Raw genomic sequence first — 26,487 nt, forward strand, 5'->3', positions numbered from 1 at the left:
AAGATTTTACACTGTCGGCGTTCAGACTCGAGATGCAAAACAATGCAAATGAATTGCAGTGACATGGTGCCTCTGTGGCCTCCTTTGTCTCAGATAAGAGATAAAATATTCCGTCTTCATGTGGTATACGCCTGTCTCATCACCTATTTCTCTCCATTTTGCCTCTCTCATCCATCTATCACTCCTCATTTAATTTGCTGTTCTTTAATATGCCTCTGCCTTCCCTCAGGTGACCAGTTCTCCGGTCTCTATGGATATGAACGGCCTGTCAGTGCCCACAGAGTTCCTGTCACGTCACAACTCTGACGGTGTCATCACCTTCGTCGACCCCCGCTGCATCAACGTAATTGGTTATCAACCTCAGGTTAGCTAAGGAGATTATAGGGACTTTGCCGTTTGAATGTCATGAAAATGCATAATGGGGATAGTGTGTTATCATGTATTTTTCAATTTTATGTATAATGAAAATTTGACTTATCCTTGGAACATATTTATATCTGAGCTGGTAACATTGACCTTTCAGGAGCTTTTGATGAATTTTTATGCCCACAGTTTAATTTTAATGTAGAGATATATGAAATGAAGCCTTTCCCGTTTTGAGGATATCAGTGATCAGACAAAGTAGCATCAGTGCCCTTAGATTTAACTCCTTAGACCAAAGATTTAAAAATTCAAAGAAAGTGAAATGACCACCTCCAATGTTTTCATGTGCCTCTAATGTAAATTCCAAACCCGTCCTTTCAAGGGAAGGTGAATCCCTGCATAGCATTCTGTGACCTCTAACCTTGTGTTAAGTTGCTGTGTGTCTGTTTATGTCATGATAAAATACTCTTTTGCAATAACCCAGTCGTGATAATTTTGGAACTAAGTGTTCTTTGTTTCCCCAACTCCTCTGTATTTAGTCTATATGTTCTGACATTGACTCCTCATGTTCTGCAGACGTCCTATCGCTTTGCACAGCTTTGCATTATCAACTGTGCATGTGAGTTATTGCGTTGACAGGAAAGATAAGCAGGCTAGACTGAAAGAACATTTGTTCCCTGGAATGGTATGTTAGAGACATGCGTTTGGCCTGTCAGCTTCTCACCTTGTTGACCTCTGTTCCTACCAATTCACTTTATGTGCTTATGAGAAAACATGCCTGAAATATTAAGTGGGAATTGGATTGCTGTAGAAGTTTGTAATTCAGATATCTTGTCTCCCAGAGGTGGAAGGTAACTTAGCAATTTTATTCAGATGCTGTACTCGATTTTTTAGCGGGCACCAAAAACATCAGATGCCAGAGAGAGAGAGAGAGAGAGCCTGGTTCAATTCTGCTTTCACAAGTTTCATATTAGTTAATTGTTATAAAATAATCAGAATACAGGAAACCCCCCATTGAACCACTTAAAATTCACTTGCTAGCATAATCATATAGTTAATCAACAAAAACTATAATATACAAATATTTTCCTGTGATAGTCTAAATAAGCCACCGTTTGCTGGCCTGCATAAGTAACACCGAAGCCCTTTTCTGAGGCAGGAAAAACTCTGTGTACTTGAGCACAGCTTTCAGGTACTTGTACTTGTGTTAATATCGTAGAGAACTTTTCTTGGCTTTTACTCCACTACTTTTACCGTATATCTTAAATTAAATGCCGTACATTTAATTTATGATAACACCTGCAGTTAACACCCGCAATAACCTGTCACCTTTAAGAAAAAGGTTTTGCATAATAGTCTTTTAATCAATGTCTCACCCCCGTTGACCTCTCCTCCCACGATTTGACCACTTGAGGAATGATTCATTTTATTGTGAAATAAAAAAAAACTACTAAAAAGACTGAGGTGGAATATCGCTGTTAACTCACCACAGAAGTTTGAAGTTCAAATCTGATGTCTCCAATGTGCCAAACAGATGGTGCTGCCTTGTTTTGCAGTCTGATTCATGGCACTAGTTGTGTCATTGATTCATGAGTCAGATAAATGTAATAGTCATGTTTTTACTAACACTGTCCTGTCCTGTAGGACTTGCTGGGGAAGGACATCCTGGAGTTCTGCCATCCTGAAGACCAGAGTCACCTGAGAGAAAGTTTCCAACAGGTATGATTGGACTCCAGCTTTATTTAACAGGTTTTAAAGGGTCTATTTCTTTATTAAACTGAGAGGAGCCGCAGAGGAGGAGATGATGGGGTTAAAACTGGAGAAAAGAAAGGTAGAAGAAGGGAACGCTAAGGGGAGAATAGATGAGAAAAGTTGTAGACAAATAGAAGGGACGGGTTAAGTAAATAAACTTTATTTGTGTATTTGCTTATTTAAAGTTTACAAAGTGCTTTAACGCTTAAATAAAAATAATAAAATAAAAATCTACTCAGGCAAGTCTATAAAAATAAGTTTTAAGAAGTAATTTAAAAGATGATACTGATTCTGATAGCCTAAGCTCCTCAGTAGTAGTAGTAGTACTGTAGCACTGCAGAAGTAGCAGCAGTAGTATTAGTATTAGTAGTAGCAGCAGTAGTAGGAAGTAGTAGCAGTAATAGTAGCAGTAATAGTAGTAGTAGTAGTTGCAGCAGTAATAGTAGTAGCATTAATAACAGTAGTAGTGATAGAAAATGGTAAAAACCTGATCACCTGGTGGTTTCAGAGCTACCTGTGCTTTAAAAGTGATTAGTAAAACCAGTTACAATCCAAACAGGGAACCAATGAAGAGATGCCAGAAACATGATGATTCTGTCTGTTTGTATCAGTTAAAATCCTAGCTACTGTTTTTTGTACTAGCTGGAGAGGTAAATACAGTAGACTTTTGGTTGATGGAAAAGGAGTGAAAATTGATCTCAGCTCGGTCAGAATTGAACCTCTCAGTCTTGTAAAGTTCAGTAGCTGGACTGGAGCCGAGGCTGCAATGAGGATGGTTTCAGATGGGGATGAATCTGTCCTAGGAACAGAGAAACCAGGTATTTATCCTCTGTGGTTCAGTAGACTTAGCTGTCACTCTCAGCAGCCTGATGGTAAAGCTTGCAGAGGGAGAAAGTTCACCAGCACCAGGAATGTTTTTCCTCCCAGACATATCCTGCTGCTTAACGTTGACTATCTATCTGGCTCTCATCCAGTTCATACACACATGCATGAAAACACACATACATGCACAATCCATCAACGCCTTTATTATTCAAGCATATTCCACAAGTGGCTTGTATCTTAGCAAACATACTACCCTCTGTCAAGCACGTACACCCATTTGGATTGACTAACTGTCTGGCTGACTGACTGACTGGCTGATTTACCGACTGGGTTCACTGATTCGGCTGTCTGTAGATGTGCACAGACATCTAGCCTCCTCAGTCAACACTAGAGTCCAGTATGCTACACGCAGACACATGGCGTGGATTTGGCTGCCGACAAGTGTGTCATCTTCAATTCTCTTAAATGTTGCGTAGCATTGTGCAACACTCACAGCTTGATTGAGTGATTAAAAAAAAAAAAAAACTTTTTGTGTCTCCCAGTCCTCCATGGCTAATCCATTTAACATGTTCACAGGCGTTTAATAATACACAGCAGCACTTGTATAGCTTGCACAACCCCCTCCCACAGAAAGTTATGAAAGATAGACCTTTAAAGACATTGCTCCTGCTGCTTTGTTTCTCTGTTTTCATGTCTCAGGGAGCGGGGGGGTTGTTAAAGGTCGGTCACTGACGTACCGGCTGGGTGGAGTTTGTCCTCCTGGTGGCAGCTGGGCACTCTAAATTAGCACCCAAATCCACCCAACAACCAAAACAGACACCCACAATCTGAGCACTAAGCACTCCGCAATTCATTGGTCAAATGTATAAAAGAAACACTCAGTCCAAGAACATTTCCTCATCTCTTCACTTAAGCATTAAGTAATCTTTGACCTTTATGAACCGCTATTGGTGACCAGTAGCAATTGCAGCAACATTGATAGAACTTGTCTCATCTAAACCTGCACGCACACCCCTCCCATACCCTTGAGCTATGGTGGCCTGTAATTGACAAAAACAATAATGTGACATTTTCACACTAGAGCAAGCTACCTAATTAGAGCAGAGAAACATCTTGTGAAGAGGAGTATGAAAGTGTTCTGAAATGCTAATGAGCAGGGAGTTTTTGTTCCAAAACAGAGTACGGGAGTTTGAAAGGCAGAAATCTCACCACCTGGCCAAGTAATGGTTGAGTTGTTGTTATTGATCAAAAACCCTGTCAAACCCCACAGATATATTATGGTCATTTTGTGCTATGGAGCAGTGAAAAACCTTACTCAGTTCATCTTTAAGGTATGTTTTCATACACATTCAGCCACAACTCTCTTTCAGTGAGTGAAGACACGGCTGCTCCTCTTCTCACTCCGTCATGTTTATGGGCGGGTTTGTTGTTCTTGGTGCCATCGATTACGGCAGTACACATCCTTGCCAGCGCGTCACTGGGAGGATACCGGGTGCCCATAAACAAATGAGCCCTCTATCTCCTTTCTCTCTCCCTCTCTTGCGTCTTCATTTCATTTCCCTCTCTCATACTGGCCCTTTCTCTCTTCCAGTACTTGTGTTGACACTGGAGGCTGTCATTTTTGCCGGAGTAGTAATATTGGAGTAATTGGTTGGTCTATCTGAGAGTAATAGTGTCTGGCTGCAGCATCCCGGCCCTGGCTCCTGTGCCTGAGGGGAATGCTGGGAGCAATAACAACCTGCCTTCCTATCTCCTCCTGTTCCTCTGGTTATAGGTCACAGCTGCCCTGCCCAATAGGAAGCTCTTGCTCCTCCCTGGGCAGTGTTGCATCAGAAGACTTATTTTTCTCCACCACTTTACATTAGAATATGACAAATACTGGATTTTCAAGGCTGATACCGATATTTTTGGATGAAGCAGCTGATATTTTCTGCCAATATTTAATACCTTTAAACTTGATTTTCATCTTTTTTTAAAAAAAAAAATTTTAAAAAACTCAGCGTTTCCCACAGAATTGTATTCTTCTCAGGGTGGAAAAGCCTCTGAAAAAACATTTAGACCATGGAGCACAAAACCCAGGATACCACTACTACTATAAATAATAATCTAATCAAAATGTCACATTAGAATCAAATCAATGGCGTCCCATCGAAAACCAGTGTTGCACTGATCAATTATGCAATAAATGCATATTCAAACAAACTGCATAATATCAGAGGTAGACGACACTCACTGGCTGATATCTGACTTTTAATAAAAGTCTAATATCGGCCCCATATATATCGGCAAAACAATATATCGGGTCATCTCTACTGTTCACTCCTCTGCTTCTTTCACTGGAGGAACCTATTATTTTTCTCTCTCTCTTCACTCTCCCTCTCTGTTCTCTGCCCTCTGCGTGAACAGAAAAGTGCTTCTCCATATCTGTGCGATCGGCTGCCCAGGCTTCCCTCAGCAGCTTATTTCAAACTCATTTCAGATCCATTTCATATTGGGATGGAAAGTGGTGCTTTCATTACTCAGACTGACAGTCGACTGAGCGATAGGCTTGGAGCAGGAATATCCGGAGCCCAGGTTTGGTACCAGCAGCAGCCACAGAATACGTAATACACCAGAATGCACAATGTACCTGACAGCTCAACTCCAGCACTATATACACACACAGCACTTCAAACGGCTGCTAATCTCTCTGTAAAGACAATTGCTCTACCCAAATGAAACTGGTTTTGTCGACGAGTTGGAATAAACAGCTCTGTTTGTTCAGTTATCACCCTGTTCTCGACGCTGGGAGGACTGGTCTGCCAAAATGTTTTACTGTAAATGTGATAATACGGCTAATTGAATGTAAGCATTATAGGGATATTGTCTTTGTAGTTGAATTCCCTGCCACTCTTTTCATCTCCAGAGACAGGCGGATAATTAAGACTTATTGTCTTCCATAAGCTATTTTAATTACTTTTGTTATGCATGAGCTCAGTTTCTGTACCATTTCCACTGAAATTAAAAAAAATATAAGATCTTGTGCAGAGGCCGTACGCATTGTTTGCATAAATAGAAACTCTGTGTTTTTCATTTGTTGTTTGTCAGAAGTCTTAAAGTAACATTTCCCTTGTTTTAGTGCACATACTCTATAGGAAGTCATGACTGGTCAACAACCACGGCAGTTTCAAATATTCTTTTTAAAAACCTGGACTAAAAATTGTACTTTCAATACATTTACAAATAAAGAAAAGTAAAATCTAGTTAATATAATTTTGTTCTGTATTTCGGATTACACTTCAAGAAACCATGATGTCTGTGTGTAGCCTAATTACTAATATCGAACGATAAGGAAAAGGCTTCCGGCCAAAATCTGTTGCTGGTTGCAGCAGCAGATTTCCAGGTACCTGGCATTAATGAGATTTACTGCTGCTAAATTGTTCTACCGAGGTGAAATATCACTTTTAGCCTCCCTGTCCCATCTCTCTTTCTCTGACCACCCCTGTCATTCTCTGGTTTTCCTCTCTCCCTCCCGTGCAGGTGGTGAAGTTGAAGGGCCAGGTTTTGTCGGTGATGTATCGTTTCCGTATGAAGAACAGGGAGTGGATGTTGATCCGAACCAGCAGCTTCACCTTCCAGAACCCCTACTCTGACGAGATCGAGTACATCATCTGCACCAACACCAACGTCAAGTAGGTTCTACACCTTGATATTGAAGCTAGAGTTTGACCGACATGGAGTTTTAAAGGCTAACACTAATATTTTTGGATTGAAGCTGCGATTGTAAATATTCACTATCTTTAAATTTGACCATTTTTCATGCCCCCAACATTTCCCAAAAAATATGAAGTATTCATTGATTCAAACTCCGCCAGGTTGCTTTATGGCACAAAGGGATATTGCTTTACGACACAAAACAGGAAGAGGGTGCTGTTCTTCCACCACAAATTGAGCTAAAACTTTATGTGTTTCTGGCAATGGCAGATTGTGCTGGCAGTGGCAGAGTGAAAAGCCGATGGAAAAATCACTTCCATGTTTATCCTCTGCAGTAAAGTCAACAGTGCCGGGGAGGGTGGACAAGAAGCAATGGGATTTACGGGAAATGTGGTCCCAATTTTGAGAAAGCATTAACAACACAGACTTTATATGGGTTACACAGACATCCAACTCGATAAATGCACCTTTGCCCCCTAGTGGTCAATTATGGTAGTGTTCTCAGATAGAATGGGGCCCTATGGAGAGTAGTGAATGATTGAAAGCTCCAATTGCGAATTGAATTTAATACCACCCAGTTAGTATTTCCTCTAGATGTAAAGCTTGATCATATGTTTTGTTTTTGTTAAAAAGTGAGCTTTTGCCTATTACAGTATTGTTACCTGTGCTAACGATACTAACGGTGAGAGATAGAGGCTAACTGTTGTATCGACCACGGCCTCATTTATTTATGGTAATTATACCAAAGTATCAAAATTAGATGAGATATTGATGTCTAAATGCTACACATAGCACCTTTTAATAAAAAGCCAATATCAGCAAACCAATACCGTATTTCCTCTAATAGTGGCCCGGGCCTTTATTTACCTCAACTGCAGAGGGTACCAGGCCTTTATTGGAAGCAGGCTTATATTAGAGACAGGCCTTTATTTCTAATTCCCTCTGTTTGATAAGTATATTTGCTCATATTTTAGTACGAAGCCTGCTTGTTTTCTGATCTGCTTCTGTCGGGGTACGTTAGGTAGACGTTTTTTTGTTACTGCAATGCATTACGATAATTACGGTAATCGACGACGGCATGTTCCAGAGACTTCCGCCGGCCGAGCCATCTTGTGGCACTTGTACGTTACTACAAACTACAGTTACAAACAGGCACCAGGAGTTTACCGGTATCCACCGTTGTTTGCACGTAAGCTGAAGCTAACTGAAGCTAACTGAACCTGGGCGCCGATGTGTTCCCGGTGATCCGGCCGAGATTTCGGCGTGGGTCCGGGGCTCGGATCGGGAGGATCAATGCGGGCCGTGGGCGCGGTGGAGAGGCAGCGGCGGAGAGAGGAGACGGACACGGTCCAGCCATATACTAGGTTTTGACCTAGTCTTGTTTCCTTTGTTTTCTCCCCCGGCCTGTATTTGAGACCGGCCTTTATTTGTTCGTGTCGACGACGGCCCCGGCCATTATCGGAGACCCGGCTTTTAATTGACTACAGGCCACTATTAGAGGAAATATGGTATATTAGTCTAACCCTAATTCTGCCATATCCTTAGGTGGCATATTAGACTCACCCCTGCTCTGATTCGACCCCCAAATGCCAACGACACACATTCCCCACCTTGCTGCGCTCTGAATATAAGCACACTGCTGCCTTACCTAGCAAGGAATAATATTTATACTATCCAAACCTTTTAATGGGAGCAGTGTCTGAGATCTGTCTACCTGGGATAATATTTACCTACTTTTATTGATTTGCGTGTTGTTAACAAGGTGTTAAGTGAAAGGTGTGGAGTCTTAGTCCCGGTATACGTAGCTGCTCTGCTCTGCTGAGCTGCTTCTTGTTTGTTCTTGGTCCCTGTAGCACCTCATACCTGTTGGATGTGGGACCTCAGCCAGAGTTTACAGTATAGCATTAGATCTCTCTGCTGTGAGACTGCTCAACCAACTTGATTAAGATAAAATGAAACTTTAATGATCAAGTTAAAAATGTAAATTGGGTTGCTGCAGCATATTAAAATAAATATGAATATAGCAAATGAGGAATATTAAACCTAACGCAACAGACAATCAAGAACAGAATATAAATGTATGAATGAGAAGAGTGAGTTGCTGCATTATGAGGGTGTGTAAAATAACAGTAGTTGAATATACATACTTGAATGAATGAGAATATGTATGGCAAATATACAGTAAAAACGAAACTATGAAATAAGAGAGAAATTATCAAAATGAGACACAAATGAGAGAGAATATGAATAAATCAAATATGTGAATTTACAGCCTATATTCATAATGTGCCTCATCCTCCACCTGCCAGCTTTATCTCCTACTGCTTCAATGAGAAAAAAGGATCTCGACCCTGTCTGCCTGAACTCCAGCCCACTAATGGAAGAGCATAGTCAAATAATCTTGTTTAACTTGTCAGGGCTTTTAAACCCAAATATGTTTTTATGTGTCTGTATGTTGGTCCTTATCTTAAAGATGTCAACTTTGAATTGAATTTTAGCTTGGACGACTGTTGACACCGTGCCAATACATTATTCCCGCATGCCCAGTGGCAGGGAAAGGTGTTTGGCAGTAGGGGGCAGTGGTGTCACTGTTGATTTTGACACTGTGCCCAAGCTAAGGGAAGGAATTGGGCGTACAGTCAGTGAATGGGCACTATCCCTTATCTCGGCACTGATCAATTCAGAGGCTTGCTGACTCACTGTTTTCCATTAGGTATACATGGGCAGATTGTTCTTGTCAGGGTTCCTCTCTCTCCACCCATGTGTGTTTTTGTATGAGTGGAAAGCAGCGTTCAGATGTCTTTTTTCCTCCATTTCCTCCCAGCCATCATCATGAGTTAAGGAGACTCTAGCATACCGTTGCCGCGAGCAGAACAGATTAGCAATGTAAACACTCCTAGGCCTGGGGTTCCCTGCTTATAGCGGATGTTCGTGTGTGTGTGTGTGTGTTTGTGTGTGTGTGTTGCGTGCATGAATCACTGCCAGAGTTCTCTCCGGCTGAGGTGAGAGCCAGAGGCCGCAGTATTAGCAGAATATGTGTTAGATTTATGAGGTCGCAGTAAAAAAATGGAATCCCATTTATCAGAGCACTACAGAGTTATGAAGCTTATGACTTTGTTCAGTTCCTCACAGCATGAGGAATACCTGCATATTGCATGTGTATATGTTTGTGTACATATTCATGTGCACACATGAATATGTATACGTTATGCTCAAAGTAGGAACACGGTAAACACGTACATTAACTGTTCAATGTATACATTGACCAACTGCATGATGAATGTGTACAAGAGCCAGTCAGTGTGTACATTGACCAACTGTGTGGTGAATGTGTGCGTTAATCGGTTCATGTGGAAAATGCTAATGTCAGTGGCGTGAGGCTCCATGCAACCTTTAGCTTGGTTTCCATCCAAGTGTTTTTTGTGAATTATGATGTATTGAATTAGACGGACTGAATGGAAATGGCAAAATTTTATTACATTTCCTCAATATCACTATCTTTATCACATCAATAAGGAAATGCTGCGATAAATAGTGGCTGAGATGCATTTTGTCGAATAAATAACAACATAGGTCTAGCATGATCGGCCCGACGAATGGTTCAATCTCATTTGACTGCAGTTCAAAAGGGCTTTGGACTTTCTGAAATAACTGAAATAACTAAAATATCTGTCCACCACAACCTCCACAAATATTATACATGTTGTTTTTAACATGTATAAATCTCCATTGTGGTTGTATGACCATTAGTTGGTACATTAGAATATCATCAAGTATATTTATTTGTTTTCATCTTCAGAATAAAGCATGAAAAATGCCAAACAAAATAAAAAATAACTTGCATAATACTAATCAGTTATTGAAAGACTTTCCATTGTTCTCATGGATGCGTTTAATGACATTCAGGAAGCCAATTTATTTCACACACTTAATTTGGATTTTATTTTTGCAACATTTCAAAAGTTTGTGTAAAATTAGCTTGACAGTTGGATGGAAGCATAGGCAGTGATTATCATGCGCACCCTCCGCAGTGCTTTAGTTCTGCACCTTCTGCTCTTTTGATCAATAATTAAATCAGCTTTGGATGTAGACTGTTTACTGTTTGGTGGTACACCAGAGCCTTATTAACAGGTTATTGGCCAGATGGATTTGTGATTCTTTTGAATTATTGGCCTGATTGTGAGAACTTAACTTTTGTCGTACATATGGTTGGAAAATCAGGGTTCCTACGCAGTATGGAAAAGTATGGAAAAGTATGTAATTTCCAGGTCTGGATAAGTATGGAAAAAAGAAAAGAGAGTATGGAAAAAGATTTGTGTTTCCAGACTATTGCCCCTATTCTGTTTTCTAAAAATAAAATTCAGAATTTCTAAAAATAAATTGATCATACAAGCAGAGTGTTTTTCATGGCATTTGGAGCAGGCAGCCAGCGCAGCCAAAATGTTTCCCCCTGTGTGAGAGAGCGCGGGCCAGAGCGAGCTTGATGTCGTCGAAAGCAAAGGAAGAAGTATGGCGTGCGACTGAACCCACACTCCTACGCAGAGCTGCCTCTACGCCTGTACGTCACGGCCTGCAGAACAGCTCTGCCCAAAGTGCCTTACAACTGTACCAAATCTGGACATCCACGACCAAATTAGTTTGAAAGAAAATGCGGCAATATATTTGAATTGCATATATACATAGCATCACAAATAACCAAATATTAAGCTTGTCTGAACATTTATGAGTTATGCAGTGATGTAGTTATCAGAAAAGTAAACGGATAGATTGAAGAAAATGCTGTGCATTGAACTTGTCTGGGTTTGGTGTTAATTGATTTGTATGAGCTACAGTACCTAGCTACAATCTTCTGGCAATTATTTGCATACAGCATAATAGCATACAGTCAGAATGTAACAGTGTTTCCCACACATAGACTTTACTTGGGCGGGCCGCCCAGCAATATTAACAGCCAAAGTATATTTGGCGACCCATTTTAGCATTTTTTATTTTTATCTTTTTATCTGTCCGAGAGAACGACGCCATCCGTGATCGATTAACTAGTGGACAATCTCCCCTCGCTCTAAGTTCCCCCTCCAGGGTTTCCCACACATAGAAAACTTTGTGGCGGGCCGCCACAATATCACCACTGACCGCCACAAATTTTCTTTTTTTTCACTATTTAATCGTAGAACTGCGTGTAGCGCATTGATTCGCTCAGCCCCTAATTGCTCCACGCGATCTCTCTCTCTCGCTCTCTCTCTTTCTCTGTCTCTCGCTCTCTCTCTCGCTCACTCGCTCTCTCACCGGACCCGTCTGTTCGCCTCCCACTGCACACGCGTGAGGGAGATTTTTTTTTCCATGCCAAGAAGACGGCCGACTGAATTCCCGAAAAGAAGAACTAACAGTTAACGTTACTCGGAATACAGCTGAGTTTCCGAGATTAGCACGCTGTATAGCCTAGCTGCTAGTCAGTATCCACTGAGTGGACTGATAACGTTAATATTAACTTTTTAACTCTGACTCTGAATGTTTGCTCCCTCAATCCAGATTAATATTGAAAAATATTTTCAAAGAAGGAAAAGGACTGGTCCTGAGGAGGAACAAGACAGTCTGGACCAGAGGAGCTGCTAAGCAGTAAAACAGAGCAGATAATAATGTCAAAGGCTAGTAATGTAACGATGTAAAGATACAGGAGAGACTGAGAGCACAGAGAGATGCAGAGGGGCAGAAAAGCAGATTTCTCTGTAAAAGGGGTCTCATTTCTGTTCCTCACCTTGTAGAAAAAAGCAACAACAAACAGAACAGTGTAGCACTCTTTATATTTTTAAGTTGTTATCTTTGACACAAAGTACTTTAGATATATACAGGTTAGTTATTTGTTTGACAAATGCAACTATTTAAAATGGAGTAGGCCTACATTAGATAATTTTTCAGCCAACCAGGTAATGGGATCCTTTATTGATATTAGCCAAAAGTATGGAATTTTGAAATGGAAAATGTGTAGGAACCCTGGAAAATGCTTACCACAGTGGCATGAGGCTCTCACAGTCAAGACATGCAGAGAGAAACAGAGTTTGAGAAACAGCAATTATGGTGGATGTCATTCCAACAGCCTGTCAACGGTAGCTCCTATGAGTTGTCATCATAGAAGATTGACACTATTAGAATGGGAGACGCTGATTTCATTTCTTCTGCAGTTCTCCTCAGTGGTAGAAGTGTATTTGCTCTGTGCAGAGCTACGGATGGCTTCCTGCGCTTCCCTACTGCCCTGAAATAGCAGCAGTTTTTCCATTGGCTCCCTCCACATAGATCTGATTCTATTTACTTTGCCGGATGCTGGCAGAGGCATGGTTGTGTGCTTAGAGTCCAGAGTCTCCTGGTTACCTGCAGGTAGGCTTGTTTTTTTCCCCCTGGTGCCGTGACAACAAATCTTGATTTGGATTTAATCCCTGTTGCTGGTACAATTGTTACTGTGACTACCTATGAAAGTATTGTCAGTGGGAATTTCTAATAAGGCACATTTGTGCTTCTCTGTTCTACCTCTTAGTCAGTAAAACTCGAGCTGGTAGCCAAATGGGACAATTTCCCCCCGAATACACCAAGCCAATCTTATCAGTTCAACAGCAAGTGGCTAGCTGTTGATTTGATAAGTTGGAATCATGGCGTGTGTGTGTCTGTTGTCCGGTGCTGTTTCCATATCTCTGTGTGGCGCCTGACCGCAGGCCAAACCGCCATCTGCAGCAGCGACTGGCAAACTGGTTCTGCCATCTCTGACCATGAAGCAAGCCTTTCCAAAAGCAAAGCTCTAGGCCATTTTGCTCTGCTGTGTTGAGGAAGAGGCTGTGGAGGATGAGTAGAAGATGATGCCGTGGAGCCAAACATGCTGTAAATCACTGTTGTGGCTACATGCCCCGCTGCACTCACTACTTTCTGTCAAATCACATCTGTGTGTGTGTGTTGGGAGACAAGTGAGGACACACTGGGCATTAATGTACACACACAAGCATATCTACACGCACATGCACACACACAAGCACCATTGCCATTCCAGCAGTGGCACATCATATGGGCTGTGGAGGCCCTGATGAAACCATTCTTCATCTCCATGGCTTGTAGAATGCAGATAGCACTTAGCCGAGGGTGCTGGAGCAGAAATAACAAATTACCAAATACAACATTGCATTTGCATCGGCCTGAGCCCCATCACAGCAGAGACGGAGAGGAAGAAATAAAAAAAGTAAAGGGGTTTCATTTTCAGAATAATTTTTCCTCATGGTCATGTGATACTGAGTGCATGAGAACACTGCACTGGAGAGTTGTGTTGTTTTGGAAAACTTGGAGCTGGCTGTGGACCCAGATTCCCACAGAATTCACATTAACATCCTCTGGCATGGCTGTGTGGTTGGGGCTCAACACTCCACCAGCGCTCCAGGTGTAGCCTGTGTGTTTTGTGTATGAGTACTAGGGTTTGACAAATATGCATCTGATATTTTTGGATTGAAACTGCTAATAGTTTTCATGCCACAAACTTAAAATATTCAGTGTTTCCTCCAGAATTTTATATTTTATTCTTGGCAGGGTAGAAATGCCTCAGAAACAACATCTAGACCCTGGGACATTAAAACTCTTAATTGAAACCCAGTATGATGATGATGATGATGATGATGATACATACATTTATGCATACTTGTGTGGAATCGTCTTTCCATAACAATGCACACTGGCATTGCAGAGGTGCGGATCACGGTGGGTAAAAAACTACGTTGAAAAAAAGTTGCTGCAGACTCATAGCCTTGATGCATCAATAATTTATTTAATCCAGAGTTTCAACATTAAAATCTTCATCAAGGCAATAATAGACAACAAGTGTAGTATTTAGCCTATCAGTTATACAATAAATATTAATCAGTCAAACTGATCGTATCCATCATATCAGACGTGGAAGATACTGACTGGCTGATATCAGATTTTAAACAAAAGACCCTCATGTGTACTCATTCCTTCATTTCTGCTTTTAGTCCTTCATCAGTCACCTCTCATTGTAAGGAGAGAGAGAGAGAAAACAAAGAGGGCGGTCTATGTGTTGCTGACATAGTCGTGGTTTTGGAGTTGTTTCCTTCTGCTGGCCTGTTTGATTCCCACTGACCGTCCTGTTGGATCAGCCCCTGTACAACAGCACTGTAAAAGACTCGCGTTGCAGGCATTAGGGCCGCCAGCAGAGCCTGACTTCTAATCCACTCTGGCAGCAGGGAAACCAAGTTAAGACCCACACAGGTTTACACAGCACACACCCACTCATGCAGGACACCCCTGCAAGTTGTTGAAATGAGCGAACAAGTACTTTCCTTCCAAGTCCTTCTATCTGTCTGTCTTGCTTCCTCTGTCTCTTTCTATCCCTGTTTCTTTCTGTTTCTTTTCGAACGTACCCTCCCCATCCTTCCTCCCCTGTCTCTTTTCTTTCTTGCAATGAGAATTATGAGTTTCTGGTATCTAATGGGCAAAGGCAGTGAGAGCAAAAGAATGTCCGGCAAAAAGAATGAGGTGCTCTTTGGAGGCAAGTGGTTAAGAGACTGGCTTTCTCTCATTCTGCGCCGAGCAAATAGCCACCTTTAGCCTCCAATTGTTGATGAATGAAGAGGGTGCTTTGAGCTGTATGTCAAGTCCATGGAAGGAGTACTTCAAGCCCTCACTTAGACTATTTTCCTCTTGTAGTGTTGTAGTAGACCAAAGGTATTACAACAGCAGAGTATCTCATTTGTGAATAGGATAAAACTTATATAGGAAATTTCAGTCTGGAGTCTGGACTGTTCAGAAAAGGCAATCAATGCAAGGCTTTTGAAAATAAGTGGCTGAATTAGCTTAATTTGTGCAGCCATTCTATGTACCAGTAACAAATGGATTTGATGCAATTCTGGAGCATATTTTGTTGCCAAGCTACTAATGGTCCATAACCTGAGCGAGCGAAATGGCTGCTGGAAGAAGTTTTGAGTCGATAACAACTGCTCTTGGATAACAAACAAATTAATTGCCACCACATTCACTGTGAAGACATTTCGAGGAATTTGGTCGCTGCCTTTCTCACATTAATTTACTCTTGCTTTCTTTCATAAGTATGTTGTCCAGATTCACCCCTTCAGGTTTAGAACTGAGTGGCAAAGCAGCAGCAGGATAGCCTAAACTATCCTGGTCTCAGGTTTGATTCCAGTAACAGCCTGTTGAAGTGTCCTTGAGCTCATGATTAATTCTATCCTGGTTCTGCTATGCCGTTTTTAGCTGGGTCAGCTCTGTAAAGGCGACATAAGATGGTAAAATGTAGGTTAAAAGTATTAATGATAAGCCTTTAGCATTACTATGCCCCGGGTTAGTTTCCATGTGTTTTTGCGAATTGAGCGTATAGGCCTACATTCAGTGTTTAAATGGGAAACTTAGATTAGCAGTATTTGAGTGTGTGAGTTTTAGCCTAATTGGGTAGTCAGTTATATAACTTTCATTTAACGCAATTCCCATCCCTTATTGAGTATCATCTATGGGCAACTTCATTCCAGAATTATCAGAATCAGCTTTCAAAAACCCATACTGGCTGAACTGTAGTTTGAGGTGCTGATGGTGTTTGTGTTGTGTTGTACTTTGCAGGCAGCTCCAGCAGCAGCAGCAGGCAGAGCTGGAGGTTCACCAGAGAGATGGACTGACCGCCTACGATCTCTCCCAGGTAACCCTCTGCTTCAACTCCACTTAGCTGCTCACCAAGCTGCCTCCAGACGTGGGCTGAATTCTAGTTGGAAACATTTTGAATTTAATTTTCAAAAAACCAAATTATTAAATTATACATTTATTTGAATGTGATCTTAGTTCTGTGACTCTCTAGTTGATCAGCTGCTATCATCTCTTCTATGGAGAATACAAGGACTTTAGCAAACAGCTAATAGTAATAATAGCTTATGGCATATTACATACATGCATAAAGCACAGCTGATAAAACAGTAATTTATTATGAAATGAGTTCATGTTATCTTACCATCATCAAACTGTACTATACTGTACAGCAGCAGTCCATGCAAACTAATAGGTGAATAAAGTTTATTTTCCCATTGTGTGACATCATGTGAAATTTAGAGGATTATGGGTGTTGTGTGAAAAATTGCAGCAAAGATGTGAAGATTTATAGTTACATTTTATAGTTAAATTGAGTTAAATTTTCACAAAAATGCAACTTTTACTTCCTTTTATTAATTAGACAGCGCTCAATAAAGACTAGACATGATTAAATGTCCACTTAACTCGCAAGTGCTGCTTTCATGTTCAAAGCTGACAGCTGGCTGATAAATCAAGCCCCCATCAATTAGTTAAAATCTTGGAAACTATCACAATTCCTGCATAAGATATATCTCTCATCTGAGGCAGTTATAGTATCTATATTTCCATCCATTTGTCAAGCTAATTTTAAGCAAAACTTTAGAACATTGCAAAAAAATAAAATGCGAATTAGGTGTATTTCCATCAGCTGAGTTGAGGGGAGTACAAAGGCTCCCTGAATGTCAAACAAACTCCATATTCATGAGAAAAATGGAAAGAGTCTTTCAGCACACTTTCGAAATGTTGCAAACTGTAAGCTGAATTGAAGTGAATAAACAGACTTCCTGAGTGAAGAATGGAGCTACATCAGAAAACACAATGAGAGAAATGGAACAAATGGGTTTCCATTACTATTTCTCACATTATTTCTCCATGACCAAAAACTTTTCCATCTCAAGTGAGTGTTGAAGTTCTATCAGAATTCAATACGTGTGTGTGTGTGTGTGTGTTTACTATTGTATGACCCTACTCTAATCATTCCCAACACCCCCACCCTTTTGACCCCCCCACCCTTAGGTGCCTGTGGCCAGCGTCGGCAGTGGCGTCCACGAGGCGGGGAAGAACATTGACAAGACAGAGGCCCTGTTCTCCCAGGAGAGAGACCCACGCTTCGCCGAGATGTACACCGGCATCTCTGGATGTACGACACACACACACACACACACACTCACACACACACTCACATACACGCACACGCACACACACACACACACACACACACACACACTCACTCACACACACACTCACATATACGCACACAAACACTAACCAGTGCAACATTTGTGCTGACAGTTGTGAAGTAGTGGCTGTTTTGCTTTGGTGGTCTATTTGTTGTTTATCACATGCTGTCTCCCCTCTCTATCCTCTATGATGATGACCTTGGTGTGTGTGTGTGTGTGTGTGTGTGTGTGTGTGTGTGTGTGTGTATATAGCGGGGGATAAGAAGATGATGGTTCCCTCCTCCACAGCTGGAGGACAGCAACTCTACTCCCAGAGCTCTCCCTTCCAGCAGGGACACTCTGGCAAAAGCTTCAGGTACACATCTGTGTGTGTGTGTGTGTGTGTGTGTGTGTGTGTGTGTGTGTATATATACAGTATATATATATGTGTGTGTGTGTGCATGCGATTCATTTGCATAAATGTGTGCATGCTATATCCCAGTGTGGGCTCTGCAACCCAACATATCATTATCACATTCAGAGTTAGAGGGTGTGATAAGCAACAGAGCGTTAATGAAAATGTCTTAAGCAGTAAAGCTATGGGGATGACTAGACTGCAGGTGGTAGACTGTGTGTGTGTGTGTGTGTGTGTGTGTGTGTGTGTGTGTGTAGCTGACAGATGTGAGCAGTTAAACGTGTTGTTTATCTTTGCTGGGCCTCTGATATGATATAAATATGTCTCTATGAATAAAGGTGAAACCTGACTAAGCTTCGTGTTTCACTTCTTTTTTTTGTGTGTGTGTGTGTGAGCAGTTCCTCAGTGATCCATGTCCCAGGTGTGAACGACATCCAGCCATCAGGCTCATCCAATCAGAATCTAGCTCAGATCTCCAGACAGCTCAACCCAGGTCAGGTGGCCTGGTCAGGCAACCGACCCCCCTTCTCTGGACAGGTAACACAAACACACACACACACACACACACGGATAAGTGTTGATTGGTGCTGAAGTGGAAGCAGTGCCTTCTGCATCACTAATAACTTTGACCATTTCCCTCGTTGCCGTGTTTGCCAAACATATCCTCTCTGCCAGCTCTTGTGCCCAAGACTCCCATCTCTGGTGCCTTATAATGGGTGGACTGTGTCTGTGTGTGTGTGTGTGAGTGTGAGTGTGTGTGTGATCATACTAAGGGGACTGTGTTGAGCATATGGTTCTTAACAGGCTCATCTGTCTTCCTTTTCCTGGTTCAGCAAAGCATGCACAGAGATAAACACACACACTCACACTCCCACACACACTTATGCCACTATACTTGTCAGCTCATTCCAGTGAGTATGATTCTTCCCCTAACCTTGACCTGTAACCACCAAATGCATCACCATATCTGTTACCTTAACCAGAACCTGTAAAGCCGCACTAGGCAAGATTTTTTGTATACTTATGTGGACATTTTGGCCCTCACAAAAATGGGTTACCAGAACAGATGCACATATATTGTAGATCTAACCAGTATATCTCTCCTCTCCAGTCCAGTAAGACCCAGTCCAGTCCGTTTGGTATTGGTTCTGGCCACAGCTATCAGGCCGACCCGGCTTCCTACAGCCCCCTGTCGTCCCCGGCCACTTCCTCCCCCAGCGGCAACGCCTACTCAGGACTGACCAACCGCAGCACAGCTTTTGGTAAGACCATCTCCCTGTCTTTTATCTCCATCTGTCTGTCTGTCTGTCTGTCTGTCTGTCTGTCTGTCTGTCTGTCTGTCTGTCTGTAGGCATATCCTTGTGAACACAATAACGCAAGAACAACACATGATAGAAACTTCATATTTCCACAGGTTCCCCCTATAGAGTACATTTTGGAGAAGCTAAATTAGCATATTAATTGGGAAAAATGTCAGGACATTAGGCAGCTCAAGTGCATCTTGGCATTGTAAAAATACACAAAGGAACTTCAGGGGAAGGCACATTAAAAGGGAAAAATCAACTTCAAGACCGATTTCAGAATTGAGAATTTCACATTTGTGTATATAATGGAGCAAATTCAATGCGGACTAGGTTTCAAGTAAGTAAATCTTGGCATGTTTCTTTTTTTAAGTTTAATGATAAGTTTAATTAGTTTTATAACTTGAATGAGGCTGAGATACCCATTTCCAAGCCTCCAAGCCTAGTGGCTTATTGTTATACTGGTACAGTGGTAATTACATGGATGGGGAACCAAACCAGACAGTGTTGAAGTTGCCCATTAAGGGGCCCCTCCACCACTTACATGTATCATTTGCTATGGCCATGAAAGCTTATTTCTCACCTCATGCAGTGTTAACAGCTCATTCACACAACCGCTGTATGAGTGCAATGAATAGCACAGCAAATTTGTCTGACAAGTTTCTGAACACTTCTTAGAAAAAGTATTTTCTTCCATTTGACACCGTCAGACTGACAGAAATGAGGTTGTGCCTGCAGTGATTTGTTTGCGTGCTGAGTGCATAATTACATCCAGAAAACCCGACTGCTTCTTAGACCAAATAGTCTACACTAACAACATGCATCATTATCAAACTTGAATAGCTTGCTCAGGTCAATTGGTTCGTTCTAGATCAAAAACAAGTCTCCTTAGATACACCGTTATTTACAGCATCTGTAGCATCTGAAATTACATTTACATGTCTAACATTCTAAGTAGAAAACATTTAACAAACCTCTTATGCCTAACATCTTGGCCTTAACCTGTTCTTAACTTATCCTTCATCCTCCATACATAATGATTATTAATGTAGATCAATTTTATGAGATGTCTCACACATGTCGAAAACTCAAACTCTTACATTTTAATATCTACAGTACGTCTAGCGATGCTGATCGTGTTGTAGTATGAATCGTGTGATGTCAGCTGTGTTGCAAAGTCTTTTTTGTGGACCCCAGGAAGACTAGCAGTCACTGAGGCATCAGCTAATGGAGATCCAAATAAATAATAATAATATTAATAATACTTGATAAATACTACTTGATAAAACACAAGGAGTGCTCGATTTAGTTCCTCTCACTGTTTACTTTGACAATTTATCTTGTCCGTTAAGATAAATCATGTGCACTTAATCTACTTTACACAACTATATACAGATGTGTTCTTGTCCAGGACTAACCTATGCCACTATGTGTGTGTGTGTGTGTGTGGGTTTACGGTTATATATTACACCATAGTGTTGTGTGAAGTGCTTGATGACGTAGGTCGACACCTGGGAAGCTCAAAATCTGCTTTTGCCCCAGAGGAAACATTAATCTAAACATACACAACCTCCCACACACACTCAAACACTAATCTTACACACATCGGTGTGTTACTTCACATTCCGTCAGGCAGCAGTAGTTTTTAATTAATCTTCCATGCATTTTGTCTCAACGCCTGACTGAAGGAAGAAAAAAAAAAAAAAGAACCTTTTCCCTTACATGAAAGGGATATATTACATACAGACATGGGCAACCATGCATTTAACATACTGAATTGAGCATTTCCATCCCTCAGGCATTACACAGGACTGAGGTGATCCCAAATATGCTAAGTAAGACAAGACAATTGTGACAACCTGGCAACACACACACACACACACACACACACTGATGGAAAGCCATGTAACACTTTTTAGTTTGTCCTAATTAGGAAGCTGAAGGGAAATGATGATCCAGTGTAAATAATTGAAATAGTTTAAGAGGTCTATTGGTGCAAATAGGAAACATCTTGTAGCATAACACTTTGGATATGACTTTGGCTAATTTGTGTGATAATTTCAGGTTGCTCTGCTTGACATTTCTCACTCACTTTTTGTATTATTGAAAAAAAAAAATCAAAACAGTTCAATACTAATTTGATTCAGAATTATTGTTTCAGAATTTGAGTTCATGCATTTGTTTGCCCTTTGTAGATACATTTGTGCAGTTTGTAGTGCAGTTTAAACAGTTAAATGACTAAATGCATATTTTGAATCAATATGTGAGAGGATGAATAAGATGCTGCAGTGATAGATAGTAGAGGTGTAACGGTTCAGAAAACTCACGGTTCGGTTCATATCACCGTTTTGGGGTCACGGTTTCGGTTCGGTTCGGTATATATATATCTGGTGCTGAGGGGGACTACAATTGCAAATTCCAAATTACACAGTGTTTCCTGAATTAAAACTTTTTTCACTGAAAATTAAAGTCCAGTATAACAAAATCAACAGACTTTCTTTCAAAAGTAAAGTAAATACTGGCTCTTTGTTATTTTAACACATTGTAGGCTACGTAGGCCAACATCAACATAAATTGCGACATAAAATGCAACCTTCAGTGGCTTTACTCCAGGGCATCAACATAAAATGCAACTTAAATCATGTAGGGGCTACAAATCTTTGCTATAAACAGCCCAAATATTGATCCGCAGGTTTATCAGCGGGTGGGGCGGGTTGGGTCGATTGAAGATAATATTGAGAACGAACGGGCGGGTTCGGATGTTGATGTGTCGGATCGGACGGTCGCAGGTTAAAAAAACCTGACCCTCGCATCACTACCCCTGCTGTTTTGGTTATTGCTGTGTGCCTGTCTGAACTCGCACTGAGAAATCGCTGCTGCGGGAAGAAAAAGTTGTTTTGGTCCTACCGGCTCTTCTCCTCCTCTCCTGAGTGACGTCGGGCTCTTCTGCGGCGCACTGCCGCAATATCGACACGGAAGCCGCAAAATCAAAAGTTGGTCAATGTAGGCTATAGAAATTGATCCAAATTGATCTCTAATGCGCCGATGTGCGCATCACGTCATGTCTGTCATTTGGCGATTCAGAGACCAGCAGAGCAGCAGCAGCAGCAGAGCCTGAAAGTGAAACTTAGAATTCCACAATTTGCCCCATAGGCTACTCCTGTTAGTAGGCTAACCCAGCTGTGATGTCATCATAGATTCACATGTAATTCTGACAGCTGACTGGACAGATACTCTCTGGGGAGATGGGGACACAAAACCGAATGGACCACGGCACGCATGCGCGGACCGAACCGTGGGTCGCGAACCGAACGGTTCGGTTCTGTTTCGGTAACCGTTTCACCCCTAATAGATAGTTGCACACCTGGTGTTTTTTTTCTCTAGTGGAAGATTAAATGTAGTGCACCACACTGTGTATTTGAGGCAGGATGCAGTTGGCTCACATCCTCTGCTTCATAGAGTTTCTGACACTCTGTTGATCCCCATAGGGAAATTCTGTTTTCGCTTTTGAATGCTCATCAGTCAGTACCGATTGATCAGATAATCCTTAGATCAGTATTTCTCAGTCCCAATTTAATCCATGTTGTATTCAGTCTGCAACACCACAACATGCAGAAAAAGTCAATTGGGTTGAATACCTTCTGAAGTCACTAAATTTTGATATTCACTTTTGGGTTCTGATGCAAACCAGTTGTCCTACATCATTTGTGTGTGTGTGTGTGTGTGTGTGTGTAAGTGTGTGCTCATATGTTTTTGTCGTCATGTATGTGTGTGTGTTTCCCAGTGTGCCTGTTTAGCATTCCTCGGTCAGCAATGGCACATTAGCCAGCTGCTATAGTGAGTCCCCCCCTCAGGACTCCTACTGTTTGTTGTCCACTTGGCTGTAGGAAAGCAGCCTGGCCTATGCAATGGCCATCTGATGGCCTTTTAATGGACACACACATTAGCCAAATGGATTATCTCTTTCTCTCTATTGTCCCGTTTCTCAGCTCTCTCTTTCCTTTCTTTGTTCTTCTTCCTTTCATTCTTATTTCTCCCTCTTTTTGCCCCTTTTTAACTTTAATGTTTGCGGTTTATCCATTTTTTTTCTTACCAGTCTTGCTTCTCTCTCTCTCTCTCTCTCTCTCTCTCTCTCTCAGATTTGAATGATGGAAGTCAATTACAGACAGTGCCTTTAATTTCCTCTGTTGCTGCATGTGTTTTGCCATATTCATTCGTGATATGCCCTTGTTTTCTTTATCTCGCCTGCTTTCCACTCCATGTACACGCAATCAGCCTCCTATGTGCTTGGCTAATTACTTTTCCGTCTATATATTTTTTTTTTACATGTGCGCCCTTTCCTCCATCCGTCAGTGGTTCAGCCGCTTGCCTGTATATCTGAGTGGAGCGGAGATGAAGCATAAGTGTTTCTTGTGAAACAGCAGGAATGTTCCTTCTGCAGGGAGAGGCAGACAGCTTATCAATCTGCCTCTGTTTAATGTACTCAGTAGACCCTCAAAACAGCGCTGCAGGGAGAGACATGGAGAGTGTGTGTTTATGTGTGCGCGCCTACGTGTATGCCTGTGTGTGTGTCCATATTTTGTGCAGAGGTCAGGAAACTGCATATAGCTGCCGCTGTGCATTGTCAGTCATGTGTTTTGAGAGAAAGTTGGTATGTGTGTGTGCGTGTATGAGAGAGAGAGAGAGAGAGAGTGAGAGAGATGCAAGAATAAAGTAGTAAAATTGTTATTGAATTATCCAAATTGTGTTTCTTATAGAATATGGATTTTTTTAAGGCTTGCTCAGGATGGAAAAGTCTCTGAAACAGCATTTAGACCATGGGATACTAAAACTCTCCATTGAAACCCAGGATAATAGTACTAATACTACTACTACTATTACTACTACTACTACTACTACTAATAACAATAATGTTATAAAACATTAGGTATACTTGTGTGGAATCTGACCAAAATGTTATATTAGAATCAATTCAGGTTAAGGGCTTCCCATAGACAATCAGTGTAGTATTGATCAATTCTGTAATAAATATGTAATCAAATAACTGCATCATATCCATCATATCAGAGGTTGACGACACTGACAGGCGGATATCTGAGTTTTTAATATCGGCCTGATATATTGGCAAACTAGTATATCGGTCTAAGCCAAGTTTGTTAGCAACACTAACATGGAAGTGTCATTATGTGCTGCCTTTGTGTAAAAGTTCAACACTCAGCAAATCCATCCAGCTCATGAGCTGGGATATTGTGAATCAGGCGAGAGCAGCAGCAACCAGTGATGAATATTTGATAAACGGCGAAGGCAGCCCTTAGCCCCTCCACGGCCGGCAGAGCATGAAAGAGAAACCCCGTCCTTCCACAGAAAGGGATTTATCGACTGGTTGTGTCACACCTCTAACGACGGCTTATGCATCTGCCAGCATGGGAGAACAACTCCTTTAACTTATGTATTCACTAACAGTTAACTCTCTCCCCCGCCCGTGGTATGCAGGAGTTTTATGTAGTCGTGTATTTGGGTAGTTTTGATGGTATGTAAGTAGTGACAGTTTAATAGAGCTCCATAAACATCTCAAACACGATCTCGAGCCTCCAGATAGCCCTCTGGGGAATATTGGGGAATTAGTATTTGTGCCTCTGCCAACTACTCAGTTTGTGTGTGTATGTTGGTGTGTTGCAATTTACTCGTCTTTTGATGTACTTATCTGCATTCTGAACATTTAGAGTCATGCCTGCACTGGGTTGTCATAGTACCACAGTTGAACTTAAGGATAGAACCAAGTATCACAGTATAACACCAAATAGTATTACAATACCACACAAAAAAACCCTGCAAACTAATATTTAAAGGTTAAAGCTGTTCCTGGTATTGTACAGAAACTGGCAAGTGGTACAAACTGACTAAATGGCTCTTTCTCTAGTTTTTCCTATATGAATGTTGCCAATTGCAGTTCAATAGATATCTGTTTTTGAAGGCTCATAACATTTTTTGGACTAAAACTGCCAATAGCAGAAATTTTGTGCCAATATTGAATATCTTTAAATTTGACCATTTTCACTTCAAAAAATTCCCAACAAAGTCTGTTTTCCCGGACTTTTTTTCTTGTCAGGGTGGAGAAGCCTCTGGAACAGCATTTAGACCATCATGGGACACTAAAACTCTCCGTTGAAGTCACAAGCCTGATTATTTGAAATGTGTGTGTTCAGATGTGTCGGGGGAGAGCAGCCAGAGTGGAGCCCAGTTCCAGGGCCGTCCCAGCGAGGTCTGGTCCCAGTGGCAAAACCAGCATCACTCCCAGCAGGCCGGGGAACAGCACACACATCCCAACCCCAGCCAGACAGAGGTCTTCCAGGTAACACACACACACAAGCACACACACACACACACCCCAACCCTCTCAGACAAAGACTGTGCTGGTTTTGGACTGAGATCAATGCAAGTGAGTTGGATTGAGCAGCAGTAAAGTGAAGGCAGAGGTGCTGCCGTAGTGCCTGGGAGCCTCGTCCAGGTCCTGGCCGGTGACCAGTGTACACAGCGATGTGGCTGATAAAGACTGTGCGTCCTCGGCAGCCTCTGACCTCTGACCTCCCCCCCGTCTCTCTCTCCTCTCTCTCTGCAGGACATGTTGCCCATGGCTGGAGATCCCACCCAGGGAACAGCCAACTACAACATTGAGGACTTCGCTGACCTCGGCATGTTCCCACCCTTCTCCGAGTAAAACCTCCCCCCCTCTCTCTCTCTCATTCTCTCTCTCTCTCTCTGTCTCTCTCACTTGGCCCCAACACCACAGACAGTGGAAGAAAAAGGGACAGATCTGTGCATTCATCTTTCATGGCTCTCATCCTCTCTTTTCTTTCTGTATTGCTCTCTAGAACACAAACACACACAGAGTTAATGTATTGATGCACACGTGCAACGCAGCACGGTGAATGTCTGGGTGCACTCGTCATTTGCGCACATACACACACACACACACCCACACACACGCAATCACCTTGTCTTTGGGCGCCAAGGCCTGCAGTATGTATCTTTAACACACACATACCTCGTCGCTGTCAAATGGAAGGTACATGATTCGACGTGTACCGGCCCTTTTCTTATTCATCTCTGTCCGTCATTCGTCGCAGTGATGGCCGCTTTCTCT

The 26,487-nt window shown here is 41.8% G+C and overlaps 1 protein-coding gene across 3 annotated transcripts in view; it reads left to right on the forward strand.

Annotated features, from left to right (window-relative positions):
• arnt2 (aryl-hydrocarbon receptor nuclear translocator 2) overlaps positions 1 to 26,175 on the forward strand; it is a 60,273-nt gene extending 34,098 nt beyond the window's left edge. For 2 of the 3 annotated variants that reach the window (XM_071920841.2, XM_071920843.2), the window contains 10 exons: positions 230 to 364; positions 2,008 to 2,082; positions 6,460 to 6,611; positions 16,249 to 16,324; positions 17,485 to 17,608; positions 17,901 to 18,003; positions 18,441 to 18,579; positions 19,154 to 19,304; positions 25,550 to 25,695; positions 25,963 to 26,175. In XM_071920841.2, coding sequence (XP_071776942.1) covers positions 230 to 364; positions 2,008 to 2,082; positions 6,460 to 6,611; positions 16,249 to 16,324; positions 17,485 to 17,608; positions 17,901 to 18,003; positions 18,441 to 18,579; positions 19,154 to 19,304; positions 25,550 to 25,695; positions 25,963 to 26,061 — 1,200 coding nt within the window. In that variant the 3' untranslated portion in view covers positions 26,062 to 26,175. Of the gene's footprint in view, positions 1 to 229; positions 365 to 2,007; positions 2,083 to 6,459; positions 6,616 to 16,248; positions 16,325 to 17,484; positions 17,609 to 17,900; positions 18,004 to 18,440; positions 18,580 to 19,153; positions 19,305 to 25,549; positions 25,696 to 25,962 lie in introns of those variants that run through there. The other variant, XM_078282578.1, reaches the window with a different exon arrangement.
• The last annotated feature ends 312 nt before the right edge of the window (positions 26,176 to 26,487 follow it).

Source organism: Centroberyx gerrardi, chromosome 1, assembly GCF_048128805.1.
Source record: "Centroberyx gerrardi isolate f3 chromosome 1, fCenGer3.hap1.cur.20231027, whole genome shotgun sequence".
In the NCBI taxonomy this organism is placed as follows: Eukaryota; Metazoa; Chordata; class Actinopteri; order Beryciformes; family Berycidae; genus Centroberyx; species Centroberyx gerrardi.